Source organism: Penicillium cataractarum (genome assembly GCF_028827025.1).
Source record: "Penicillium cataractarum strain IBT 29864 chromosome Unknown utg000007l, whole genome shotgun sequence".
In the NCBI taxonomy this organism is placed as follows: Eukaryota; Fungi; Ascomycota; class Eurotiomycetes; order Eurotiales; family Aspergillaceae; genus Penicillium; species Penicillium cataractarum.
Genome location: NW_026622743.1, coordinates 290,871 through 312,235, shown reverse-complemented (window position 1 = coordinate 312,235; position 21,365 = coordinate 290,871). Strand labels below are relative to the sequence as shown.

At 52.2% G+C, this 21,365-nt stretch overlaps 9 protein-coding genes across 9 annotated transcripts; 3 read left to right on the top strand and 6 right to left on the bottom strand.

Annotated features, from left to right (window-relative positions):
• Nucleotides 1-45: 45 nt before the first annotated feature.
• N7496_007749 (class II fumarate hydratase) lies at nt 46-2,063 on the bottom strand (the record flags this gene model as incomplete). Its single annotated transcript, XM_056700668.1, has 6 exons — nt 46-232; nt 331-1,348; nt 1,419-1,534; nt 1,618-1,655; nt 1,738-1,782; nt 1,842-2,063. The coding sequence occupies 6 exons, from the start codon at nt 2,061-2,063 to the stop codon at nt 46-48; spliced, it is 1,626 nt and encodes a 541-aa protein (XP_056552731.1).
• A 467-nt stretch (nt 2,064-2,530) lies between these two features.
• On the bottom strand, nt 2,531-3,764 carry N7496_007748 (alpha/beta hydrolase; the record flags this gene model as incomplete). Its single annotated transcript, XM_056700667.1, has 3 exons — nt 2,531-2,788; nt 2,851-3,168; nt 3,228-3,764. The coding sequence occupies 3 exons, from the start codon at nt 3,762-3,764 to the stop codon at nt 2,531-2,533; spliced, it is 1,113 nt and encodes a 370-aa protein (XP_056552730.1).
• Nucleotides 3,765-5,174: 1,410 nt separating this feature from the next.
• On the top strand, nt 5,175-6,543 carry N7496_007747 (putative aspartate transaminase; the record flags this gene model as incomplete). The annotated part of the gene is made up of 3 exons (XM_056700666.1): nt 5,175-6,257; nt 6,315-6,420; nt 6,479-6,543. 3 exons carry the CDS (start codon nt 5,175-5,177, stop codon nt 6,541-6,543), a joined length of 1,254 nt encoding a protein of 417 aa, XP_056552729.1.
• Nucleotides 6,544-6,965: 422 nt separating this feature from the next.
• On the bottom strand, nt 6,966-8,326 carry N7496_007746 (putative chitin biosynthesis protein (Chs5); the record flags this gene model as incomplete). Its single annotated transcript, XM_056700665.1, has 2 exons — nt 6,966-8,129; nt 8,255-8,326. The coding sequence occupies 2 exons, from the start codon at nt 8,324-8,326 to the stop codon at nt 6,966-6,968; spliced, it is 1,236 nt and encodes a 411-aa protein (XP_056552728.1).
• Nucleotides 8,327-8,731: 405 nt separating this feature from the next.
• On the bottom strand, nt 8,732-9,199 carry N7496_007745 (uncharacterized protein; the record flags this gene model as incomplete). The annotated part of the gene is made up of 1 exon (XM_056700664.1): nt 8,732-9,199. The coding sequence occupies one exon, from the start codon at nt 9,197-9,199 to the stop codon at nt 8,732-8,734; it is 468 nt and encodes a 155-aa protein (XP_056552727.1).
• Nucleotides 9,200-9,811: 612 nt separating this feature from the next.
• Nucleotides 9,812-10,447, top strand: N7496_007744 (translation initiation complex factor eIF1A; the record flags this gene model as incomplete). The annotated part of the gene is made up of 2 exons (XM_056700663.1): nt 9,812-9,832; nt 10,019-10,447. 2 exons carry the CDS (start codon nt 9,812-9,814, stop codon nt 10,445-10,447), a joined length of 450 nt encoding a protein of 149 aa, XP_056552726.1.
• Nucleotides 10,448-11,306: 859 nt separating this feature from the next.
• Nucleotides 11,307-13,578, bottom strand: N7496_007743 (uncharacterized protein; the record flags this gene model as incomplete). Its single annotated transcript, XM_056700662.1, has 5 exons — nt 11,307-12,723; nt 12,777-12,903; nt 12,954-13,208; nt 13,262-13,396; nt 13,449-13,578. The coding sequence occupies 5 exons, from the start codon at nt 13,576-13,578 to the stop codon at nt 11,307-11,309; spliced, it is 2,064 nt and encodes a 687-aa protein (XP_056552725.1).
• A 471-nt stretch (nt 13,579-14,049) lies between these two features.
• On the bottom strand, nt 14,050-17,850 carry N7496_007742 (DNA repair protein rad16; the record flags this gene model as incomplete). Its single annotated transcript, XM_056700661.1, has 10 exons — nt 14,050-14,958; nt 15,009-16,101; nt 16,149-16,625; nt 16,685-16,736; nt 16,785-16,855; nt 16,912-16,999; nt 17,062-17,239; nt 17,299-17,441; nt 17,592-17,654; nt 17,712-17,850. 10 exons carry the CDS (start codon nt 17,848-17,850, stop codon nt 14,050-14,052), a joined length of 3,213 nt encoding a protein of 1,070 aa, XP_056552724.1.
• A 1,075-nt stretch (nt 17,851-18,925) lies between these two features.
• N7496_007741 (WASP family protein) lies at nt 18,926-21,048 on the top strand (the record flags this gene model as incomplete). Its single annotated transcript, XM_056700660.1, has 4 exons — nt 18,926-19,135; nt 19,201-19,729; nt 19,797-20,960; nt 21,017-21,048. The coding sequence occupies 4 exons, from the start codon at nt 18,926-18,928 to the stop codon at nt 21,046-21,048; spliced, it is 1,935 nt and encodes a 644-aa protein (XP_056552723.1).
• Nucleotides 21,049-21,365: the final 317 nt, after the last annotated feature.

Genomic DNA, 21,365 nt, shown 5'->3' with positions numbered 1-21,365 from the left:
TATAGTGGCACATAGTTTCGGACACAACACCGTGGTGCGATCCGTTCATTTCTTCTCCTTGGGAGCCAGCATCAGCTCGGGGCGGACGTGCTGGTCAAACTCCTCGGAGCTGAGAGCCTTGAGCTCCATGGCGCTCTCCTTCAGGGTGATACCCTTCTTGTGAGCGTGCTTGGCCACCTTGGAGGCCATGTCGTAACCAATGACGGGGTTCAGGCAGGTCACGAGCATCAGACTAATAGCAGAAAAGTTAGAGTTTGTACTATCGAACAAGGGGTCGTGGAGGAATGGAAGAAGGGGAAAGGGGTGCAGGGTCAATGCGATGGAACATACCTCTCGTGCAAGAGAGAGTTGATGCGGGTCTCGTTAGCCTCGAGACCCCCAACCAGGTGGAGACGGAAGCTGTCCATGCCGTCGGACAGGATACGCACGCTGTGGAGCAGGTTACGGATCATGACGGGCTTGAAGACGTTCAGCTCGAACTGGCCGTTCATGCCACCGATGGTAGCAGCGACGTGGTTACCCATCACCTGGGCGCAGACCATGGTCAGGGACTCGCACTGGGTGGGGTTAACCTTGCCGGGCATGATGGAAGAACCGGGCTCGTTCTCGGGGAGGATCAGCTCGCCGAGACCGCAGCGGGGGCCGGAACCGAGGTAACGGACATCCTGAGCGATCTTGAACAGAGAGCCGGCCAGAGTGTTGAGGGAACCGGAGGCCTCGACGACGGAGTCGTGGGCAGCCAGGACCTCGAACTTGTTGGGGGCGGTCTTGAACTCGGTGCCGGTCATCTTGGTGATCTCGGCGGCAACGGCCTCGTCGAAGCCCTTGAAGGTGTTCAGACCAGTGCCGACGGCGGTACCACCCTGAGCAAGGAAGCGCAGGTGGGGGAGGGAAGCCTGGACACGCTCAATGTTGCGGTCAAGCTGGGCAACGTAGCCGGAGAACTCCTGGCCCAGAGTGAGGGGAGTGGCATCCTGCAAGTGAGTACGGCCGATCTTGATCAGCTTGTCCCACTTCTCGACCTTGACCTGGAGAGCATCGCGCAGCTTCTGGAGAGAGGGCAGGAGGGTGTTCTCGAGCTCGAGGACAGCAGCAATGTGCATAACGGTGGGGAAGGAGTCGTTGGAGGAGGCGGACATGTTGACGTGGTCGTTGGGGTGGACGGGCTTCTTGGTGCCCATGGTGCCACCGAGGATCTCAATGGCACGGTTGGAGATGACCTCGTTGGAGTTCATGTTGGACTGGGTGCCGGAGCCGGTCTGCCAGACGACCAGAGGGAAGTGATCCAGCAGCTTGCCCTCGGCGACCTCGGCGGCGGCCTGCTTGATGGCCTCACCGACCTTGGGGTCTGTAGGAGACAGTTATCAGTACTGAGGTCCGGAATCCAGTCACCGTCGTATGATGTATGCATTACTCACCAAGGCCGTACTTCATGTTGACAGTAGCAGCGGCACCCTTGAGAATACCGAACGCCTTGACAACGGGGGCGGGCATGCGGTCCTGGGGCTGGTTGATGTCGAAGTTGCCCAGGGAGCTGGTTTCCAAACCGCATATCAGCTTTCCTCCACTCACTGTATTTTGCAAATTCGCTATCGAGTTCGTTTGGGTTCGTCTTACCGCTGAGTCTGGGCACCCCAGTACTTGTCGCCAGGGACCTAGATCGTCGCAAACCTCAGGGTCAGCTATTGAATGACGGGACGATGAGGATGAGGGGCAATGTCAGTCGACGTCACTCACCTGGATTTCGCCAAAGGCATCGCTCTCAGTGCGGGAAGCAGTAGACTAGAATTCTGCGCATCAGTAACCCGAATTCAGTAGCTGTCCAAGTGCGGCTTTCTTACCATGTTGACGGTGGTGCTGAAGGCTCTCTTGTTGTTGTTGATGAGCTGAAGGCGGGGGAATTGGCCGAACTGACGGCTATTGGAGCTCAGAGCCCGGCTAGCAAAGACCGGGGAGCGAGCAGCAACCGACAGAGCGCTGCGGGCTGCGGGGTTGGCAGCTCTGGCCGCATGTGTTAGGGTGGCCATCGAGCGCACCGCGGCTCGGGAGGAGGCAGGGTTCATTGTGACCGTGGAAATTGTGAAATTGCCGGCGAAGGACAAGACAAGGTGATAACAGGCCCAATTGGCTCGCTCGGAGGCGTCTGTGATGGACGAGGGATAGGGACCGCGAGTCTCCTTTAAGAAAAGGGAAGCAGAAACAAAAAGTTGAGATGAACTCAACACTCCGACGAGTCCAGCCGAAACTTCCCGGTATCCGCATGACCGACCAACGCCCGGCGCCCGAGTCAACTGCCGGTAATTTTAGTCCAAGCGGTGGTATTTCCGCGTACGGTATGGTCATGCCTGCTATACATTCATCCCTGCGGAGATCAGATAAACAACTACTCCGTACTCTGTTCTGATTTGATCAGCTTACAATTCTCCCAGAATGAAAAGTGATTCGATTTGGCTTCCTGGATTCGCCTGTCTAACAATAACGGAAGCTATCTTTCCGTCACCATCGAGTGAGCTCTCCCACACATAACCCTCTATGCGAGAAGCTCTGCCTTCATCGCCGCAACCACGCTGTGATTGTAATCGCGCCCACAGTCCAGGATGCCATCCAGTCCAGCAAACGTGTGTGGAGCGCCAAGATATCGATTGATCGCTACTCGATTGCCCGCATCCTCGAGCTTAGATGCGTAAAGTTCACCCTCGTCGCGTAAGGGATCCAGTTCCGCGGTCGACACCAGTGCGGGGGCCAGGTTCGAGAAATTCGGGGCGAACATGGGCGAGATCTTCCAGTCCTGAAAATGATCAATCAGATTGAGTTCCTAGGCTCTAGAATCAGGGCCAGGTCGATACTTACATCTTCGGATGGTGCTGGTCGAGGCACTCCGAGGAAATGCCGGTGAAAGTACGCCATTCGCGCCGCTGGAAGAACAGGCGTGAACTCCATCTCTCGGTATGACTTGTACGGAGTGTTCTTGCGATCAAATACACCCTCCGGGGTAAAGGTGCTATGCAAATCGCAGGCTGGAACGGTCAATACCTGCAGTCGTAGAGGGATGCTCGCGTCGCGACAGAGATGGGCGACGACCGCGGCAAGATGGCCTCCAGCAGATGCACCGCCCACAGCGAATCGGTCTGGGTCGAGGTTGAATTCGACTGCTTTCTGGGAACGAATCTGCCTCTGAGTATCAGTCTCGTGCCTCTGGGCCATGGAAAGTTTCGATCATATCTCACCCAGTTGAATGCACCCCAACAGTCCTCCACGGGGATCGGATACCGATTCTCAGGTGCAAGCCGATAGTCCACATCGAATGCAACGACCTCCCCATCAAGGTCGTGGACGATTCTTTTGCAAAAGTCATGGTCAACCATCAGACCTCCAAACACCCATCCACCCCCGTGAAAGTTCACATAAGCTGCTCGCTTCTTCGGCTGACCCTGTGCATCCATCTTGGGTGCAGGTTCAAAGATTCGAATGGTAATCTCTCCTCTCTGCACAGGACACTTTTGCTCTGAGATGCAATAGACATCCGGGCCATGTTCACGCCCGTAGGAGATCGTGTACCGAGCTGGGTTCTTTCGGAACTCTTCAATGGGTACTTCGTGGGTGTGCAGACGGCCCACGTTGTTTCTGTAGTAGTACTCAATGTAGATAGGATCAAATCGAGCCAGTAGCTCTCGGGGAATGCTGTTATGAAGTGGCTGGATGATATCGCGTGCTCGCCATTGATGCAGAGCTGGATCGCATTTCGGGGGTCTCTCTTGAGCCATGGTGAGGACGTGTAGAGTCATGAAAGTAAACTATGAGGGAGAATTCCTTGAGAAGCGCTTTGCACCGTCCTCGCCCGTGAGGGGAAGGGGCTATCAGGCAACCTACTCGACCTAATTGGCCCACTGCTGAGGTAGTACGAGCAACGCGGGGTCAACTGGCATTCATGTAAAACGAGTAGGGCTCCTTCTTGGCCGAACTAGCAAACGAACAAGGCCATGTAGCCAGAATTGCATGTTTGTGTAGCTAGTATAGTTGACGGAACCTTGATTATACTTGCGAGAACATCCATAAATTGCTCTTCCCGTTCCCGGTCCTATGCTCTTTCCACGCTGTGTGCTTTGCAGTTCCTAAGCAAGGTTGGATAGAATACTAATCCTTTCAACAAGTCTTCTAATAACTTCTAGTTGATGATAATAGATATTTTGGGTGAAAAAGTGACGAAAATAATTCTTTGATGTGGTCCTAAAGCCTATATACCTCGATATATATCGTGGTGGAACCAGCACCACACATCGTGAGATTCAAGGCGCCAGCCTGAAGAAAATATTAGATTGATCTTTTAGATATCGAGCAGTAGTATTTCTAGCAGAAAGATGACTATGTAGCCAATAGAAACTCGGCTGTCCCAAACATACTGGAATAAGCGGCGGAATTCAAGTCGATTTGCGATCGCTCATCATAGCCGCGCAGTGGAAGAAGCCAAATCGGCTATAGTAACATGCCAAGACTTGAGAAAAATTGACGGTGGAAATAATTATGGAGATAAGGATGAAGGTATCTCAAGCAAACTATTTAGAACTAGGTTGAAGGTAGAGTACTATTAGGCAGGTAATATAGATCTCCGACGGGATAATCTCTTGTCGGACTCCCGCGGTTAGGAACATAATCCACGGACATGGCATCAAAATACGCTACCCAAGCTTTATGAGTATTGATTTTCACTCTGAAATTCATTGGAAAGATATTCTTGTTATTCCAATCAAATAGAAACAAGAGGCCTAAGGGTACATAGTAGAGTCAGCATGCATGAGATGACGTCCTACGCTTATCTTAAACTTTAACCCCCCAGATTATCTCAAGCTAAGACCAGGTTTCATCTTCTTTCCATCTCTTATCATCGCAAGGCTATCGACGGCATTTTGGACCTCGTGACAACCCAGATCACGATGATGGAAGTCCTGATTGTTCAAAGAAGATGGGATACCGCTATTAAGCGGTACTTCCCGCGGGGCAAAAAGGGTGCCGGGGAGGACAGCCCTGCGATATCGGGTTGAGTCAGCGTCGAACCGATTTCCGAATTCTGTTGGCCAACTTTATACTTCGCAATTCTTCTCCGCAAAGCGATCAATTCCTGCGAGACCTCAATCGAACGAGACCCTCCAATTCCCAATACGACTCACAATTCCACAATGGCCAAGCCTGTTCCTACTCGCCTTACCGTGGCCCCGGTGCCTCCGGACGAGATCTTCGCTTTGAACGCCGCCTACTTTGCCGATACCTACCCCCAGAAGGTCAGCCTCGGTGTTGGTGTGTACCGCACAGATGATGGAAAGCCCTGGCCGCTGCCGGTCGTTCAAAAGGCCGAGAAGGAGCTGGCCGAGGAGGACGATCTCATGCGACACGAATACACCGCGATCGAGGGCGACATCCCTTTCTTGCCAATTGCGCGGGACCTGATGTTTGGATTCACGGGAGAACAGGGTGAGGAGGAGGCCAAGGCACGCATCGCTACCGTGCAGACCGTCGCTGGTACCGGTGCCAACCACCTGGGTGCCCTGTTCCTCGCCCACCACATGAAGCCCCCCACCGTCTGGCTGTCCAACCCGTCCTGGGCCAACCACATGACTATTTGGGAGCTGGCTGGCGTCCCGCGCAAGACCTACCCTTACTACCATGCTGCGACGCGGTCCTTCGACTTCGAGGGTATGATGTCGACCCTGGAGAACGAGGCCCAGGAGGGCGATGTCATCTTGTTGCACGCCTGTGCGCACAACCCCACCGGTCTGGACCCGAACAAGGAGCAGTGGATTGCCATCGCCGACCTGTGCGAGCGCAAGAAGATCTTCCCCTTCTTCGACTCTGCCTACCAGGGTTTCGCCTCGGGTTCCGTCGAGGAGGATGCCTGGGCGGTTCGCTACTTCTTCAATAACAAGCCCGATATGGAGATGTGTGTTGCGCAGAGTTTCTCCAAGAACTTCGGTCTATACGGCCAGCGTGTCGGTGCTTACCACTACGTAACCAACCGTAGTGCTACCGTTATCCGCGACGTTATCGTTAACAACCTTTGCCACTTGATCCGTGGCGAGTTCTCCATGGGTCCCCGTATTGGCTGCAGCATTGTGAAGAAGATTTTGACCAACGATGAGCTGGTGGCCGACTGGCACCGCGATCTTCAGGTCATGAGCTCGCGTATCAAGTCTATGCGCCAGGCCCTGTATGATGAGCTCGTTCGTCTGAAGACCCCCGGCACTTGGGAGCATATTATTGAGCAGGTAAGACTCTTCTCCATCGCTCGGTTTACTTGACAGGTTTACTGACACATGATACAGAACGGCATGTTCTCCTACACCGGTCTCACCCCCAAGCAAGTCTACGCCCTTAAGGATAAGTACCACGTCTACCTGCTGAAGTCTGGTCGCGCCTCCATTAGCGGCTGTAAGTTTTGCCACCCTGGATTCCTCGCCATCATCAATACTAATCTAAACGACTATAGTGAGCAAGAAGAATGTCGCCTATGTGGCCCAGGCTATTGACGACGTGGTTCGTAACGTGCTTTAAACCGATACAAGTTAAGGATGTGTTTCGATTGCACAGCGTTTCTCGGAGGGGGACCAGCGGTCTTACCTTTCGTATAAAAGCCCGATTTCTTCTTGGCTCTTGAACATGCATTGGGAGGATATTTTGGTACTCGTTTACGACTGTTGATGATAGAATTCATATATAGAATGACAACTACTTTCGGTTCTCACCCGGCTAAGGAGGAAATATCAAAGAATGATTGATGTCAAAATTGCATTAGAAAAAAAGGGCTATCTACTATACAAAAGAACGGCAAGAGACAAAATCAGGGGCGGGCATCGATATTCTCATAAACGATGCCCCGACCTGTAACGGAAAGCGCCCAAACTCAATAGCATGAACCTGTACTGGATATAATCGTAGACGTGCCGTGGTAGACAGAAGGACGAGTTGTAAGAACATTAGAGTGGGACTTCATTGAAGTCACCCTCGCCCTCTTTACCTTTGCCCTTGCTGCTTTCATCATTACTTGTGCGCTCCGAGTCTCCCTCGGGCATATGCTGTGGGAGAGTGCTCTCTTTGCTTGTCTCCTCTTCTTCCTGAATCTTCTCATCTGGTCCGCCTAGATCTCCCGTATCTCCATTCGTCTGCGCAGGTTCTTCTGCGTCATCGGACTCGTCCTTTGGAGGGGGAGGTGGTGGTGTCTCCTCTTCATCTTCCGACCCGACTTCCTCGGCTTGTGCCTGTGGCTGAATGCTCATCTCACCACCTGGGAACGGCGTGAGAGGCGGTTCAGGCGCGGCGGGATCTTCCTCCCTGATTGGTGGCTGGAGACTACTGGGCCGGCCCTGGTTGACTGCCGAAGATGTAGACATGGTCGAGGTGGTGCGTTGGTGAGAAGAGCCGTGGAGTGTACCAAGCTTGCGCGCCTTGGGGTCCGCGTTCAGATAGTAGTCGCGCACGCCGACAATCGTTCCCTCAGACTCGCACGCATCTACCCACTCAGGTACAACGACTGGGATATTCATCTCCACGGCCTTCTCCCAGAGCGGGCCCCGTCCCTCAGCACAGACAAAGTGGGTGGTGTCGATGCGAACGGAGTCGATCATCTTGCCTCCAATACGATCCAATGCGTGTCCAAGGGCCTCCTTACGCTGCGGGTCAAGAACACCAGCGGTCACCGTTATACCCGACAGATCGGTCATCTTGTGCGTCCGGCACGTCAACTTCTCCGACTGATAGGTGCCGGCGGTTGTGCGCAAGACGAGGTGGAATGTGTACTCATGGTGAACAGCCAGGCCGCTAATCTTGGTGCTGCGCGTCTCGAGGGGGCGGGGTATCGAGCCTGCCTTGGAGCCGTTGCGGTAGAGGGAAAGCGATTTCAGGGACGCGGTTGCCAAGTCGATTGGATCCCATTCGAGAACGAGGGAGGTCTGAGTGGCATTGCGCAGGCGCAAGATGGGAGGGGAGGGGGTTTTGACACCGTAGGTATTCAGGATGCGCTTCTGGAGAGACTGGAAGGTAGATGCATTGGCTGTCTCAGCGGCATGGTTGCGCGCAACGGTAATGTCAACAATGCTGCCAGAGGAGATGCCGTTGGGAAGAAGAACGGAGGGGAATTCAATCTATGCGGGAAAGAGTTGAATTAGCAAGCCATTGGGATAATGTGCCTTGCGCAGAGGCGCAGAATCGCAGACTAACATCCTCCGTGTTTGGGAGGTCTAGGCCACCAGGGGGTTGGGGAACTTACTAGGCGTTTGTCCTCGGTCAAGAGGACTGCGACGCCAGCGTCCACCTTGCCAACAGTCAGAGAGACCAGCATGGTGAATAGGAGGCTAGAAAAACAAGGGAGGTTGAAGGTGGTGGTCGGAGATGAGGGAGACTCGGTTGATCAAAGCCCCGTTGTTTCCGCCAGATCGGCATTTAGCGAGGCTTGAGGCAACGGGAGCTAAGATACGGCCGCTTCTATATTTACCTTCTCCGCCAACAAGAGGAACTAATACAAGGTGAACATCTATCAATTAATTAAATGGTCATGATTGAAGATATTTGAATTGTAAAATTGCGAGTAGAGATACTAATACTTTGGATATAGGGTAATCGCAGCCCCCCCCAAACGCCATGCAATGATGCTCCCGCCTTTAATGTACAGGTATGGACAGGTCGTCAGTCAGTATAATACAGAATGGTGTTGTACATGGATGATCCACAAGCTCCTGGAAGACACTCAAGAAGGTCTGCCTTTGTATTTGGCACGCTCAGCGCGCCTTTCTCGCTGTTTCAAGATGCCTTGTAAGAGGAAGTCGGCATCTTTCTGCACAGCCTCGAAGCTCTGATGCACGCACGAAGGGCGGATGGTAATATCAAAAGATCCTAATAAGGCTTGCTTCTCCATTAAACTAGGTGGACAGATCGGACGCCCTAACTTATCATACCCTTGTCGCCTCAGAGCTTCCTGGAAAGCAATGCGCGCCCTCCGCGCACACCAAGATCGAATGGTCCGGTTGAACTGGTTCAAGTGTGATACCGAGACCCGCCACCAGAGTATATTTGGATCACGATGCTGATACATATATGCAATCTTTGGTCGAATCGGATGGACCGGGGAGCCTAGGTAGCGCTGGGCGACTGGAGGAATGACGGACTCGGAAGTGTACCGGAAGAGCAGATTGCTCGAGGAAGCGAGGAACTTCATAGTGGGAGGATCAAGGATAGTCGAAAAGATTCGCCAATTTAGGCCAAGGAGAAGTCGAATAGAAGCAGCGCATCGGTATCATAGCGGAGAGAAACGAGTGTTTATTGAGCGCATCGGAGGAGCAGGACGGTGCGGAGGATAAGAAGACTAGTCTGGTGTTTGCGCTGTGCTTGCTAGTCTCAGGACTGTAACAGACACTGTGGCAGTCAAAATGGCAGGAAAGAGATCATAAAGTAGTCCACAGTCGTAGGACTAATATCCAGGAACCGAGGCCTTCCCCAAGCCCCAAAGTGAATAGTTGTTTCTGGTTATTGACTTCACCATGCTTCCGGTATCTTTTTTTCTGCCCCAAGCATCCCGGGCGGTGAATACATGACGCCTGCAAAATCAGGCGACACCAGCCACCAGTCCCAGCTTTGTGCCTGATTAGCTAAGCCGCCAGGGTTTGATATATCGGCACAGATCTTCCCCCACCTTACTTCTTTCCTCTTCTTTCAACCAGACTCTCCGGGGATATCGCCTCATCTTTCTACGTCGCATTTTGACGCAGAAACAAACGAGACACCGACACACTTTCAGACTCAAGTCCAGTGAACGTCGTACCCCGCCGCTATGCCCAAGAACAAGGGAAAGGTAAGCGCGCAAAATATTCAGCCCCTCCCTGTTGGAATGTGCCACCCCGCCACCATCACCTGTGAAAGACCGATCACCGGCAATCTAGGTTGATGGCTTTGGAAGAGGGCCTCATTTTGATAAACCCCCTTTGTCTTTTACTGCACATATACCTTTGACACAAATTCTGACTATTTTCATCAACAGGGCGGTAAGAACCGTCGTCGTGGTAAGAACGAGAACGACAACGAGAAGCGTGAACTCGTTTTCAAGGAGGATGGCCAGGAGTACGCCCAGGTCGTCAAGATGCTCGGCAACGGTCGTCTGGAGGCTCTCTGCTTCGACGGCGAGAAGCGTCTGGCCCACATTCGTGGCAAGCTCCGCAAGAAGGTCTGGATCAACCAGGGTGATATCATCCTTCTCTCGCTCCGTGACTACCAGGACGAGAAGGGTGATGTTATCATGAAGTACACCGCCGACGAGGCCCGTAGTCTGAAGGCCTACGGCGAGCTGCCCGAGCACGCCAAGATCAACGAGACCGACACCTTCGGCAACGAGGGCTTCGAGGACAACGTCGAGTTCGACGAGGACCGCGAGAGCGAGGACGAGAAGGAAATCGACGTCGACGAGCTCTAAGCTCACCCTACCACCCCAGAGCTCGATGCTCTCTACCCTGCAAGAGCGCCATGCCGAACTACACCATGGTGCTTTTCACGTTCCGCCACCTCATTCCTACACCGCCACTGTTGGTTTAAGCGCCGTGATATACACGCTCTTGATCAACTGCAGCTTCCTTGAATTCCTGAAGTACTCCGTTCCTGATCGAAAAAGGGCCTTCTCAAGCGAATCTCGACGCCACTCCCACCGCGGCCCTGCATGGAGATGAAGGGCATCCCCCCTACCTACGGCGACGTTACGACAATATACCAGGGTATGAAGACATCGACGACAAAAAGATCTCGACATTTTGCATGTTAGCCGATACGGTCTTTACAGACACACGTCTTACGATCCTCTATCTGTTCCTGCAAAATCTTCGCGGTCAAGCTACAGAGCAAAATTGGTCGCAACACGCATGATGAAACTGCGTGCTGCATTGTATTGCATACTATGTGCCTCTGTCTAGCTGTGCTTTTCATTCCTTTTCGAGTGATAGATTTTGCGAAAAAAGGTCATGAGAATTGAAAATATTGCCTCTTAAATTCTATGTCTATGCGTATTTTGTAACCGGTATCTAGCAACTGCAGAGCTCCTCTTTTGCTTCCTCGAGTTTCCTTTCGTACTCAACCATGGGGGGCGCCCGACTCACCAGACTGGATACTTATCTATTACCATAGGGGATTCGAAAACAGGTGGCGAACTTGATGTCTTTGGTCGAAAATGGCATCTAGCTCTTTTGTTATGCGCTTATGGTCAATATGATCCCAGTCTTCGATTTTATGCCATAGATACAAATCGCTCATGCTCTAATAAAATGACAATGACAGTACTTTGATCAGGCACCCAAGCTACCCTTACCATTAGTCGAACCCTTCACACAACCCCCATCACCAAACATGGACTTGGCAGCATCTTGCCACACAGTCTCCCGTTGTAGATAGTTATCAATCGTATAAAAGCGCCGACATTCCGCCGCTTCATACACAAACTGCAGTGGCGTCTGATCATCGTCCGGATCATACTCATTCCGTAGATTGACGTTTCCACTCCAAGAAAACGAGGTGGCCGTGCCGGGACACGAATCGTTGAATTTCTTCCATTCCTCCTGTGTCAGGAGAGGAGAGGAACTGCCCGTTGAGTTTTGGATTAGCTGGTTGGCTTGCTGGATGTAGCCGTTGATGTAGTTGACTCCGAGGGATTGGCCACCCTTTACACCGCCGACTCCTTGCATTGCGGATTCGGTGGGACGGCCGCCGAATGTGATGGTGCGTACACCTTGGCGCTTCATGAGCTTGACGAAGAAGGCGCAGGTTGAACCGCAGTCTCCGTCGGTAATCTGATGTTCAGCTGTTAGTCTCTCATTCGTAGATGGGGGCACCATTATTACAGCACTCACGATGGCAATGTTATCAGCGGAGAATAGTGATTTATCGGGATTCAACGGAATAGGCCCATATCCGTTTATTGGATAGTTTTGACTGGAAGTGGAAGTGTAGTTGAAGTTGGAGAGCAAGCTTGATGAAGGGCTTCCTAGGACCTCATTTGGTCCATAAAGGTCTTTCCAGGAGCCAAAGTCAGTCTTCTGGTCTGGAGCAACCATCTCCTTGTACGCAAAGGTATTGCTTGAGTCCTGGGTTGTGGAGCGTGAAAATGCTTTGGTGAGGTACTTGGATGCATCATGCGCTCGATATCGCGTCGCGGTATACGGAAAAGCATCTGGGAAGAAAATCCGGGAGAGATCGATTCCAATCGACAAGTATCCACCCGGATTTGCTGCAACATCGATCAGGATGTTCTTCTTTCCCGTGGCAGTGGCGTTGTGTAGGAAATCTATCGCCACTTGAGCCGCCTGCTGCGGATTGGAGGAGAAAGTGGGCAGGAAGATAATCCCAGTGTCCTCGAGGCCGGTAAGATTCGAGAAATAACCGGCAATGGAATTGGCAGGGTTGCGCCACTGTGTATCTGGAAGTCCAGGCAGAGAGGAAGCCTCTTCAGCTGTCGACGAAGAAGATTCGGCGGTAGGGAGGCCTCGGGGAATGCAGTTGACATTGTATAGACGGGTGCCGTTGGTGTAGGAGAAATATCTTTCTTTAGGAACGACATTCTTTTCCACGGTCTGAGTAGTCCCATTACCGTACTTGAGAGTTACCTCGGAGCCATCACTCCAGTCGGCAGTGCTGGCCCAGATGCCGTTCTCATCAATGGAAGTTCCAGTGACGGTGCGAGCTAGAGCTGGAAAAATTCGGTTGTACCTGGGAATGTCAGAAGAGAGGAATCGATATTTGCTGTGGAGTTCATAACGTACTGGGCATCGCGATCCTGAAGACTTTGACGAGACGCATATGAAACAAGGAACTCGGCCGCATCGGTGCCGTTGATCGATACAAGGGGAGACACGTTCTTTGTACCGCTCTGCTGGAGTTTTGCATCGCCTATGACGCATTAGGAACAGGTTGACGAGTTATTTGGGCACATCACGTACTCAATGTGTAGACCTCCGGTAGTTCGAGACCATCTGTTGAGATAGAAACGAGAGGCATGTCGATCACATAGTTAAATATTGACTGTGAGCATAATTGGAAGACCAAGTGACCATCGTGTGCTGATTTGATGAGATTGGAGACTTCCAGGTCCATTTCGAATTGGCTGGAGTACCCCTTGTTATTGACTTTTTCCAAGATCGAATCGATCCCTCCCAGGAGATCGGTAGATGGCATCATATAACCAGAGGGAGGATCTGCAATCTCATGTCAGTCGCATCAAAAGACAACAAAGCCGAGTCTTCCCTACTCTTGAGAATGTCCACAGTCGAGTGGAACTCTAGATACTTTCGGACTTGATTCAAGAACGTCACTGCCCGACTCGACTCGAATGGCATAGACATCAAGCATTGATGTGCCAAGTCATGGGGCACTTTAGCGCTGACTGCGACCGTTAGATTCATAGCATTCTTCGATTCAACCAGTCCGAGACGCACTCTGATGATCATTGGCATCTGCCACCAACTTGGAGATCTGCGCACATGGCTCGACATCTCGTGCATTCTTGCTAGCCCCTACAACCGCCGCCAACGCTACCGGGGCCAACAGGGTCGCCTTGAAATGCATTACTAGATGGGTGTATGAAGCATCAGGGAGCCTGAAGGTCAAGCGAGGTCTGAACTCTGATCAGGGTCGGTCCGGATATGGGGTTCCTTCTCCACTCCCAGGGGGCGTTGCTTAGTGGACCCTTGCGTATTGGCGGCGTTGCTATTTTGGCCGATCTGCGCCCAGGATCGACGCCAAGACGAAAAGCGATGGAGTCGTACAATGTTTCGGCTCTGGTGGTGTTGCAATTGAGCCCGGATGTCTCGGCTTGTCGTTTGTTAATTTGTGCTTATTCAAAATACGTCAAATACAACAGTTCCGATTTACGTGTACGCTAGCTCGTGCACCCATAGGATCTGGACTTCTTTGTACATACACAATGCACTAGTTTACTACGGATTTCCCCCAATCATGTCGTAAAATTCGTTGCATGGGCTCTTGACAGCCTCGCCGTGGCCAATCTCCTTGATTTGATATACATGTAATGGCCTCTCAATCATCAAAGACACTCTTCCGGAAGAAAGCAACTATTTTTCGGGCGGCTTCCTTTCCGACAAGTGGATCCAGCTGCTCCATGCTCATATTAGCGATCTCATGCAGGTTCTCCGTTTCAAGAATGAGCCGGTCGAGGGCTTGTGGTGAAACCCCTGGCACGGCCCGGAGCATGTCCTGCGGAAGCAGATTAAAGGTTCGATGTTCGATGCCAGCTGCAGCCATGACATCACTGGCAGAGCCTGAGATATCAATATCCAGACCAATCTGAACGGCGCGAAGAGGATCAGGCTCCGCAGCATTCTTTTTGAGCTCTGCAAAGATTTCGGCCGTCTGATACGGGGATGATGACCAGATAATCTTCAGTCGTGGAAAGGCGAGTGTCAACAGCACTAGCAAGTGCTGTGCAGACTTTGGGTTCGAGGGATTAGTATGTGCGCTGGTACTTGAGCTAGTGGCCTGCCCCGAAGACGAGAAGCTGTAGTCTGTCAAGAATGTTGTGCCAGTGGAGATGGTTGCAAATGCATCAAAGGTGAAGGATTTGTTCTGGTCAAACTCAATCAACAAGAGCGGAGTCTTGTAGTGTTGGATCATTGTCTCAGCCTGGTTATAGAGACGACCATTGCGAAGAGAAGAGATCAAGTCGCGAATAGATTTGCGCTCGACGCAGATATCTGGCGTGAGGATGTAGTCTCCAACGGTCAATTGGCAGGGAATAACGATCATATTGTTGCCATGAAGAAGAGATGGCAGGGCACTGCGAAACTCGCGTACGTCGACTACCACCCGAGGAGGAGCTGCCGTCGCCGCCAGCCTTCCACCTCCCGCAATTCGAGTATTGACCGTGCGTAGGAATTGCTCTTGTGGGTCTTCAGCACTCTTGTCATGCGTCAAAGTAACCGCCATATTCTAGGGAGGATCAGAAGATATTTGTCGAATGTTGAACGTGTCGAACTTACTCCTTTTTCCCTGATCAACTTCGAGAATGCATCTTTTTCCCGCCGCACGGCACTTAAGTATCGCTGCTCCTCAACAGATCCCTCATAGGAGAGGAAATAAACCTTCACAACTCTGCCCACATGGGAGCTTCGGTAGACTTCCACCCGGCGAATAAACGCGGCATCCGGCTCATACATGATGATGTACCGCGGCCGAACCTCCTCCAGGATATGCTCATCCATGTCGCCATCGTATGGGTGTATCATGACCAGATCATTCATCTCGTATAGTTCGTAGTAATCCTCCATATCTTCGAGGTCATCAACAACAATCTCTTCCTTCTGTAATTCTTCGACCTCGGTGGGCTGGATCTCCTCGAGTAGACTGACAACTTGAGCCGGTAACTCGACCTGTGTCTGAACACTACTGTCCGGAACACGACTAGAGGCAGAGTTCACTGCTCCTCCACCACGCACTCGCCGACGCTTATTTGGAGGAGGTCTGCCTTGTTGCTGACCTGGCCTTGTCGATTCCGCAGGTTTTGCCCCTTCTCCAGGCTGAGACAAGTTTTTGTTGACATTGGATAGCGATCTTTTCCAGTTCAGATAATCACGTAGTCGACGTCGCATCATCACCTCTGCCGACGATACCTCCTCACTCAACCCCTCTTTCTCCTCGTTATTTTCACTTGACCCAGGAGAGACCTTAGCATGCATAGTGCCCACATATTCGCGAAGCTGACGGCAGGTGCGTTGGTCACTGCACATGATCAATATCGTACCGTTTGAATCCTCGGTTGGCTTTGGTGGGTTCAAGTAGGTATCCTGCTCTATTTCCTCGAGAACTTCGGCCAGAACTTCCCATTTTGGCAGTGGCTCAAGAACGGGCTTTAGCTCAGCCGAGAAGTTGGTTGATGACCATGAACGGGACATCTCGTCAGTCATCTTGCCCTGGTAGACTCGTGACTTTGCTGTTTGGAAAAGAACGTGGGCAGCATCAAGGAAAAGCCAGGGAGAGTAGTTGTGTTTGTTGGAACCTGGAGGTGGCGAATGCGCTGACACAATCGTGTCGAGATATTTCATGAAGGATACCGCATCGTAGGTAAGCAGAGCGCTGGAACCGGGTTAGACTTGAAAGGCAAAGCTGGGGGACGAACGAACTGGAGAATTCCTCGAAGATCTGTCAGATCACTGACTATCTGCCTCGTCCTAAAGGTGACCCGATGCCAGATGGGATCAAGTTGCCGTCGGATCGACACATCAAAGTTCCTGTGCAAGGCACTATCCAAGGTCCATTCCTCCATGTCTAAACCCGTGTTAGATTTTCGGAGCTCGGCAATGCTAATTTCAACACATTCGAGAACGGCGTTTTGAATTTCTCGCATTTTGGCACTCATGGGAACCTCCAGTTCTATCACTTCTGCCTTGCGATTACCTTCCAAAGCCTCGGCCACCGAGACTTGGAATCTTGGCCACAATGAAGCTTTTCGCAGGAAGAGATTCCGCAACATATTGGCCAGTGGTGCGAATCCGGTCGTGAATGGCTCGGGGGAGTCTGAAAACGCCTTCAAGAATCCCCGCTTATTTGACTGCCGATAGATGCGAGTTATGAATGCTTCTAGGGAGGTCGCCACTACTCTAGTATCCATGTAAGTCATCGAACTATATAGATCAAGGTATATAAAAGCCATCCATACTTATCGGCATGCAGAATGATCATTCCCGTGACCTTTTCAGGATCAAGGAGCTCTGGAGAACTTAGTATGACGCCGGACAAGGGCCAGCTTCTTAACTCACTCGATAGCAAATCCACGACTAATATCCTGGATGTCACACTCAGGATACCGCCTTCCGCATAGATTCGTTCTCTAATGCAAGGATCAGAATGGCCCTAGACACGACTGACATGTCTCTTGAAACCCACCGCATCGGCACCGTAGCTTTCTCCGTATTGATGACCTTTAATCCCCGTGCAAGTGGAGACTTGCTGGTTGCATAATGCTCCGCCAAAGCTTTGAGTCCCCCAAAATGTAAGCGCCGGACAATCTGCAGTCTCCAGATGGACTCGACCTACCTTCTCCAATCCACTCATTTTCGCGCTCATCCGCACCGACCACTAATACCAGATTATTGCCCGCCGCATCGTAGAAGTGAAGTAGATTCGTTATGAGATGGAGAAGCCCCAACCCACGGGCAAGAATGACCAACTCATCCTCAGCGCGTAGTTCGGTGAAGATGTCCTGCTGGTATTGCTAGATTTCGAGATTGTCAGCGAACCCAGCTACAGATCTGGAGCTTCTCACAGACTTACCAGTGGCAGAGACAGCTTCACCGGCACATTCGTTCGTTCCGGCGGCATGAGGAGGCCTTCTTGACGCGTTGATGAGAGAAGGGTCAGGCACCTGTTGAAGCCGTCGCGAGACCACGTGACTTGTGATGTAATGCGTCGACTACCTAACTAGTTATAGTTAACTAACGAACTTGTAGTTTAAGGCCGAAATACGAGTTGCAAGGCCCTTGGTTTCTACAGTAGGAGGTTGATGGGGAAATCAAAAATGAATCATATTTGTGTTTCATTCACAGTGAAAAAAGGCATCTAATTACTCGAGTTGTTCAGTTCCTTCATCCGGGCCTCAATCTCTTCCCTAGATGCCTTGGGTGGCATCTCTATTCCACGATAATTAGTCAAAGGTTCTATAGCAGGGAATCCTTCTGATCTCTCACCATCTGGAATCTGAGGCCCCTTGGAGAGATGGTCTATCGCCGATGCTTTCTCCCGTTGCTCTCCTGGCTTGGTCTGGGACTCGGTGGAACCCTTCTTCGAGGCCGACGGAAAATCGGATGAATCGGGGATAACGGGCATTGTGGAGGAAATGGACTTCTGGTATGGGACAAGGCTGGGTATTTTGCACTTTTTCTTCAGATTTCTAACGGTATCGAAAAATGTTTCTCGGGTAGTGATGAGCTGGATAGTAAACTTGATACAGGCAGCCAGATATATACTTCTAGTATAGAGTGACGTCAGAGGTTGGCCGGGGTTTCACAAGAGTCTGGGCTTTGACGGCCTACCGTCATTGTGTCAGACCTTTGAGAACGTTACTTGCTACACAAAAATGATGCCTACGGAGTCAGGGAGTGGATAAGAGTACCGAGGAAGAAATACTGACAAATGCTCGAAGTTAAGGCCCCTCGACCTCTTATAATTGTACGCATGAACCACTGCCTGTAGAGCGAGCTGTAGAAATGCATGGCTTCAATTTTGTTATGTGAATTGGGGACTTGGTTAGCAGGAAAATTTAAATTGTATTGTACATTATTCGACTACTCAGGCTAATATACTCTTTAAATCCACCCTAAAAGCCTTCTCTGTGTTGGTGGGAATATGTTTCTGTGTACTGCCAGGCTACACGCAACTATAAGCAACCAATATTGACTACCTACATTGAAGAGAATCAATAAACCATTGCGGCTGTGGTGAATAACTAGTCAGCCCTATCTTATGCCAGTAAATCCAGGCTCAAAGAGCGAGGCGGCTCATTACGAGTATACATTGGGGATACCACGTGCCTCGCGGCAGCCAAGCGCCCCGGCCAAAGTCCCTCCGACGTACTGCGCCCCCACCAAAGCAACCTCTCCTCCAACTCACCCAAACTCTCCCCACGGCTCTCCTCCCCTCAAGGCAACCGCCGGTCGGATCCTTACCAATTCCTCGCCTGTCGCCTTTGGACCCCCGAGACTCCTCCGACTTCCCCATTCCATATTTTCCCTAAGGGCCGCCTATACTATCCTCCCGCCCGTGCCCTATCTGTCGGTGTGTTGGGACCACGAACCGCTACGCTCCGCCCTGTCTGCCATGCGCCTTCGACAACTTCGATCCTACCCGCGCCGTCACTTATAACTCTTTTGCGCTGTCTAACTGGGGCTTGCGTTGATTCGCCATGCCCTCAATCCTTACCGATGCCGACAAGGAAACTGTCAAGCGACAGGTGCCTAAACCTGCCAACAAGATCCTGGCCGTAGCTGTCGCACGACTCTACGTTGCCTACCCCGACCCCCAAAGATGGACATACACCGGTGTGCAGGGTGCAGTAGTCCTCTGCAATGATCTAGTTGGACGCACCTTTTGGTTGAAAATGGTCGATGTCTCGGTGGGTGTCCGGAAATCCATGAAGGTTAATGATCATATTTGCTGACATTGTTCCGGTCTTTGCAGCCCGCTGGAAAGGGTGTGATTTGGGACCAGGAGATCTACGATAACTTCTCTTACAATCAAGACCGCACTTTCTTCCATACTTTCGAGCTCGAGGACTGCCCGGCGGGTCTGTCGTTCGCCGACGAAAAAGAGGCCAAGACATTCATTAAGAAAGTGCAGGAGCGTGAGAAGCATGCGAGCAAGGAAACTAGCAAGACTCCCTTCGCATCTTCTCGAGGCCAAGGACCTGCACCGGTCACCAATGGTAAAGGACCTGGGCGGTCTCTCTTTGGTAGTCTGTTGCATCGTTCGAACCCTACCCCGAGTGCCACCCTGCCCCCAGCTCCCGCGCCGTCAATACCAGTTGGTCCACCTCCCACCTTGGCTCCAAGCGCACCGCCAGCCAAAGGAGATCTGCCATTCGATATCAATGACCCAGCACAAAAGGGACTCTTGGACGAGCTTTTACAAATGGGCATTACCGAAGATCAAATCGCCGACAATTCCGACTTCATCAAGTCCTGGATTGCCCAGAAACAGACCGCAGCTAGTGAGTCTCCTGCAGCTGCTGATCATACCAAGCCACGGGCACCTCCACCACCCCCCTGGTGTTCCAGCTCCCAAGGTAGCTACAATCAGTCCTCAGGGTACAGGGACTAGCTCAGCGAGTCGACGTGGGCCACCGCCGCCGCCTCCAACACGGAAAGGTCGGGCTGAAGCTGCCGATGAGACTGTTCCCACTCCGCCTCGCGAACCATCTCCTCCACCAGCGCCAACCCGTATGTTCCGAGCACCACCTCCAATCGCTGACGCTGGTAAGTTTGCTGAGCCTGCTGGACCTGTACCCCCGCGGCGGCCACGGGCGATATCAAACGTTACGCCTGGCCCGCCGCCGCCTCCACGTCCTCCAAAGACGCCAATGGAAGATAGCCCAAGCCAGCCTCAAGGCCGGTTTGGGGTACCCCCTCCATTCACTGGTGAACGCAAGGTCTCCGCCCCTCCTGCCCCTCCAAGTCGCAGTCCCATCCCTGGCGGCCCTCCACCTCCACCGCCTCGTACAGCTAGCCCGGCAGCACCTCCCCAGCTCCCTCCCAAAGTCCCCAATGCGGGTGCACCATCTGGCCTCCCTCCCCCACCGCCAGCTCGAGCTCCGATTTCCCCGCCTCCGCCGCCAGCGCCTCGCCCTGTCCCATCCACTCCTGCAGCTGCTCCTCCCGCTCCACCTCCACCCCCTCCAAGAGGGCCTCCCCCTCCTACGACAACCTCAGTGATACCACCAGGACCTCCCCCACCGCCCCCTGGGCGTTCTGGACCCCCTGTGCCACCCCCACCCCCTCCTGTTGCAGGTTCTGCTGCACCTGGCGTGCCCCCCCTCCGCCGCCACCTGCTCCAGGTGCTGGTGGGTTTGGAGGCCCGCCTCCTCCTCCACCCCCAGGCCGTTCTGGACCTGCGATTCCCCCCACCACCTCCTCCCCCCGGTGTTTCTTCGGGAGGGCCTCCTCCCCCTCCAGCTCCAGGCGGTACGGCGCCTGCCTTGCCTAAGAGCACCGGTGGTAGAGACGATCTCCTAGCAGCTATTCGTGGCTCTGGAGGTGCAGGCGGAGGAGGGTTACGAAAGGTGAGGGACTCCGACAAGAAGGACCGAAGTGCGGCAATGGTTCCGGGAGGCGCAGCGGAATCATCTGCTGCCGCCTCGAGCTCTGGCGGAGGTCCACAAGGTGGACTGGCCGGTGCTTTGCAGGACGCATTGAATAAGAGAAAGCAGCGAGTCAGCGGTAGTGGTAAGTAAAAATCTCCTCAAGTAAAATAGTGAGTATATGCTAATTGATGGCTGCAGATGATGAGAAGGATGATAACGATGATTGGTGAGCTACTGATTTTTTGATTGGGTTGGTTTATTTGTTCATGATACCTACTGGTTCTTATGGGCATGTTTTGCGAGCATTAAGCATTGCGCTCCTTTTCTGAATTATGTTATAGCGGCTTGTCCAAAAGTTTGGCTTCTCGCACATTCATGAGGGAAAAGAAACATTGCGTTTTGTACATACCTTTTTTCCATTGCAGATGCGGCCAATGCAAGGGCGCTGGGCCCTTTATACAAACAAGGCTATGCTCGTAGAGCTAGATTTCAGCCGCATTTGTAATTATGCGCCCTCCTATAGAACGTCTTATAACAAAATGAATTG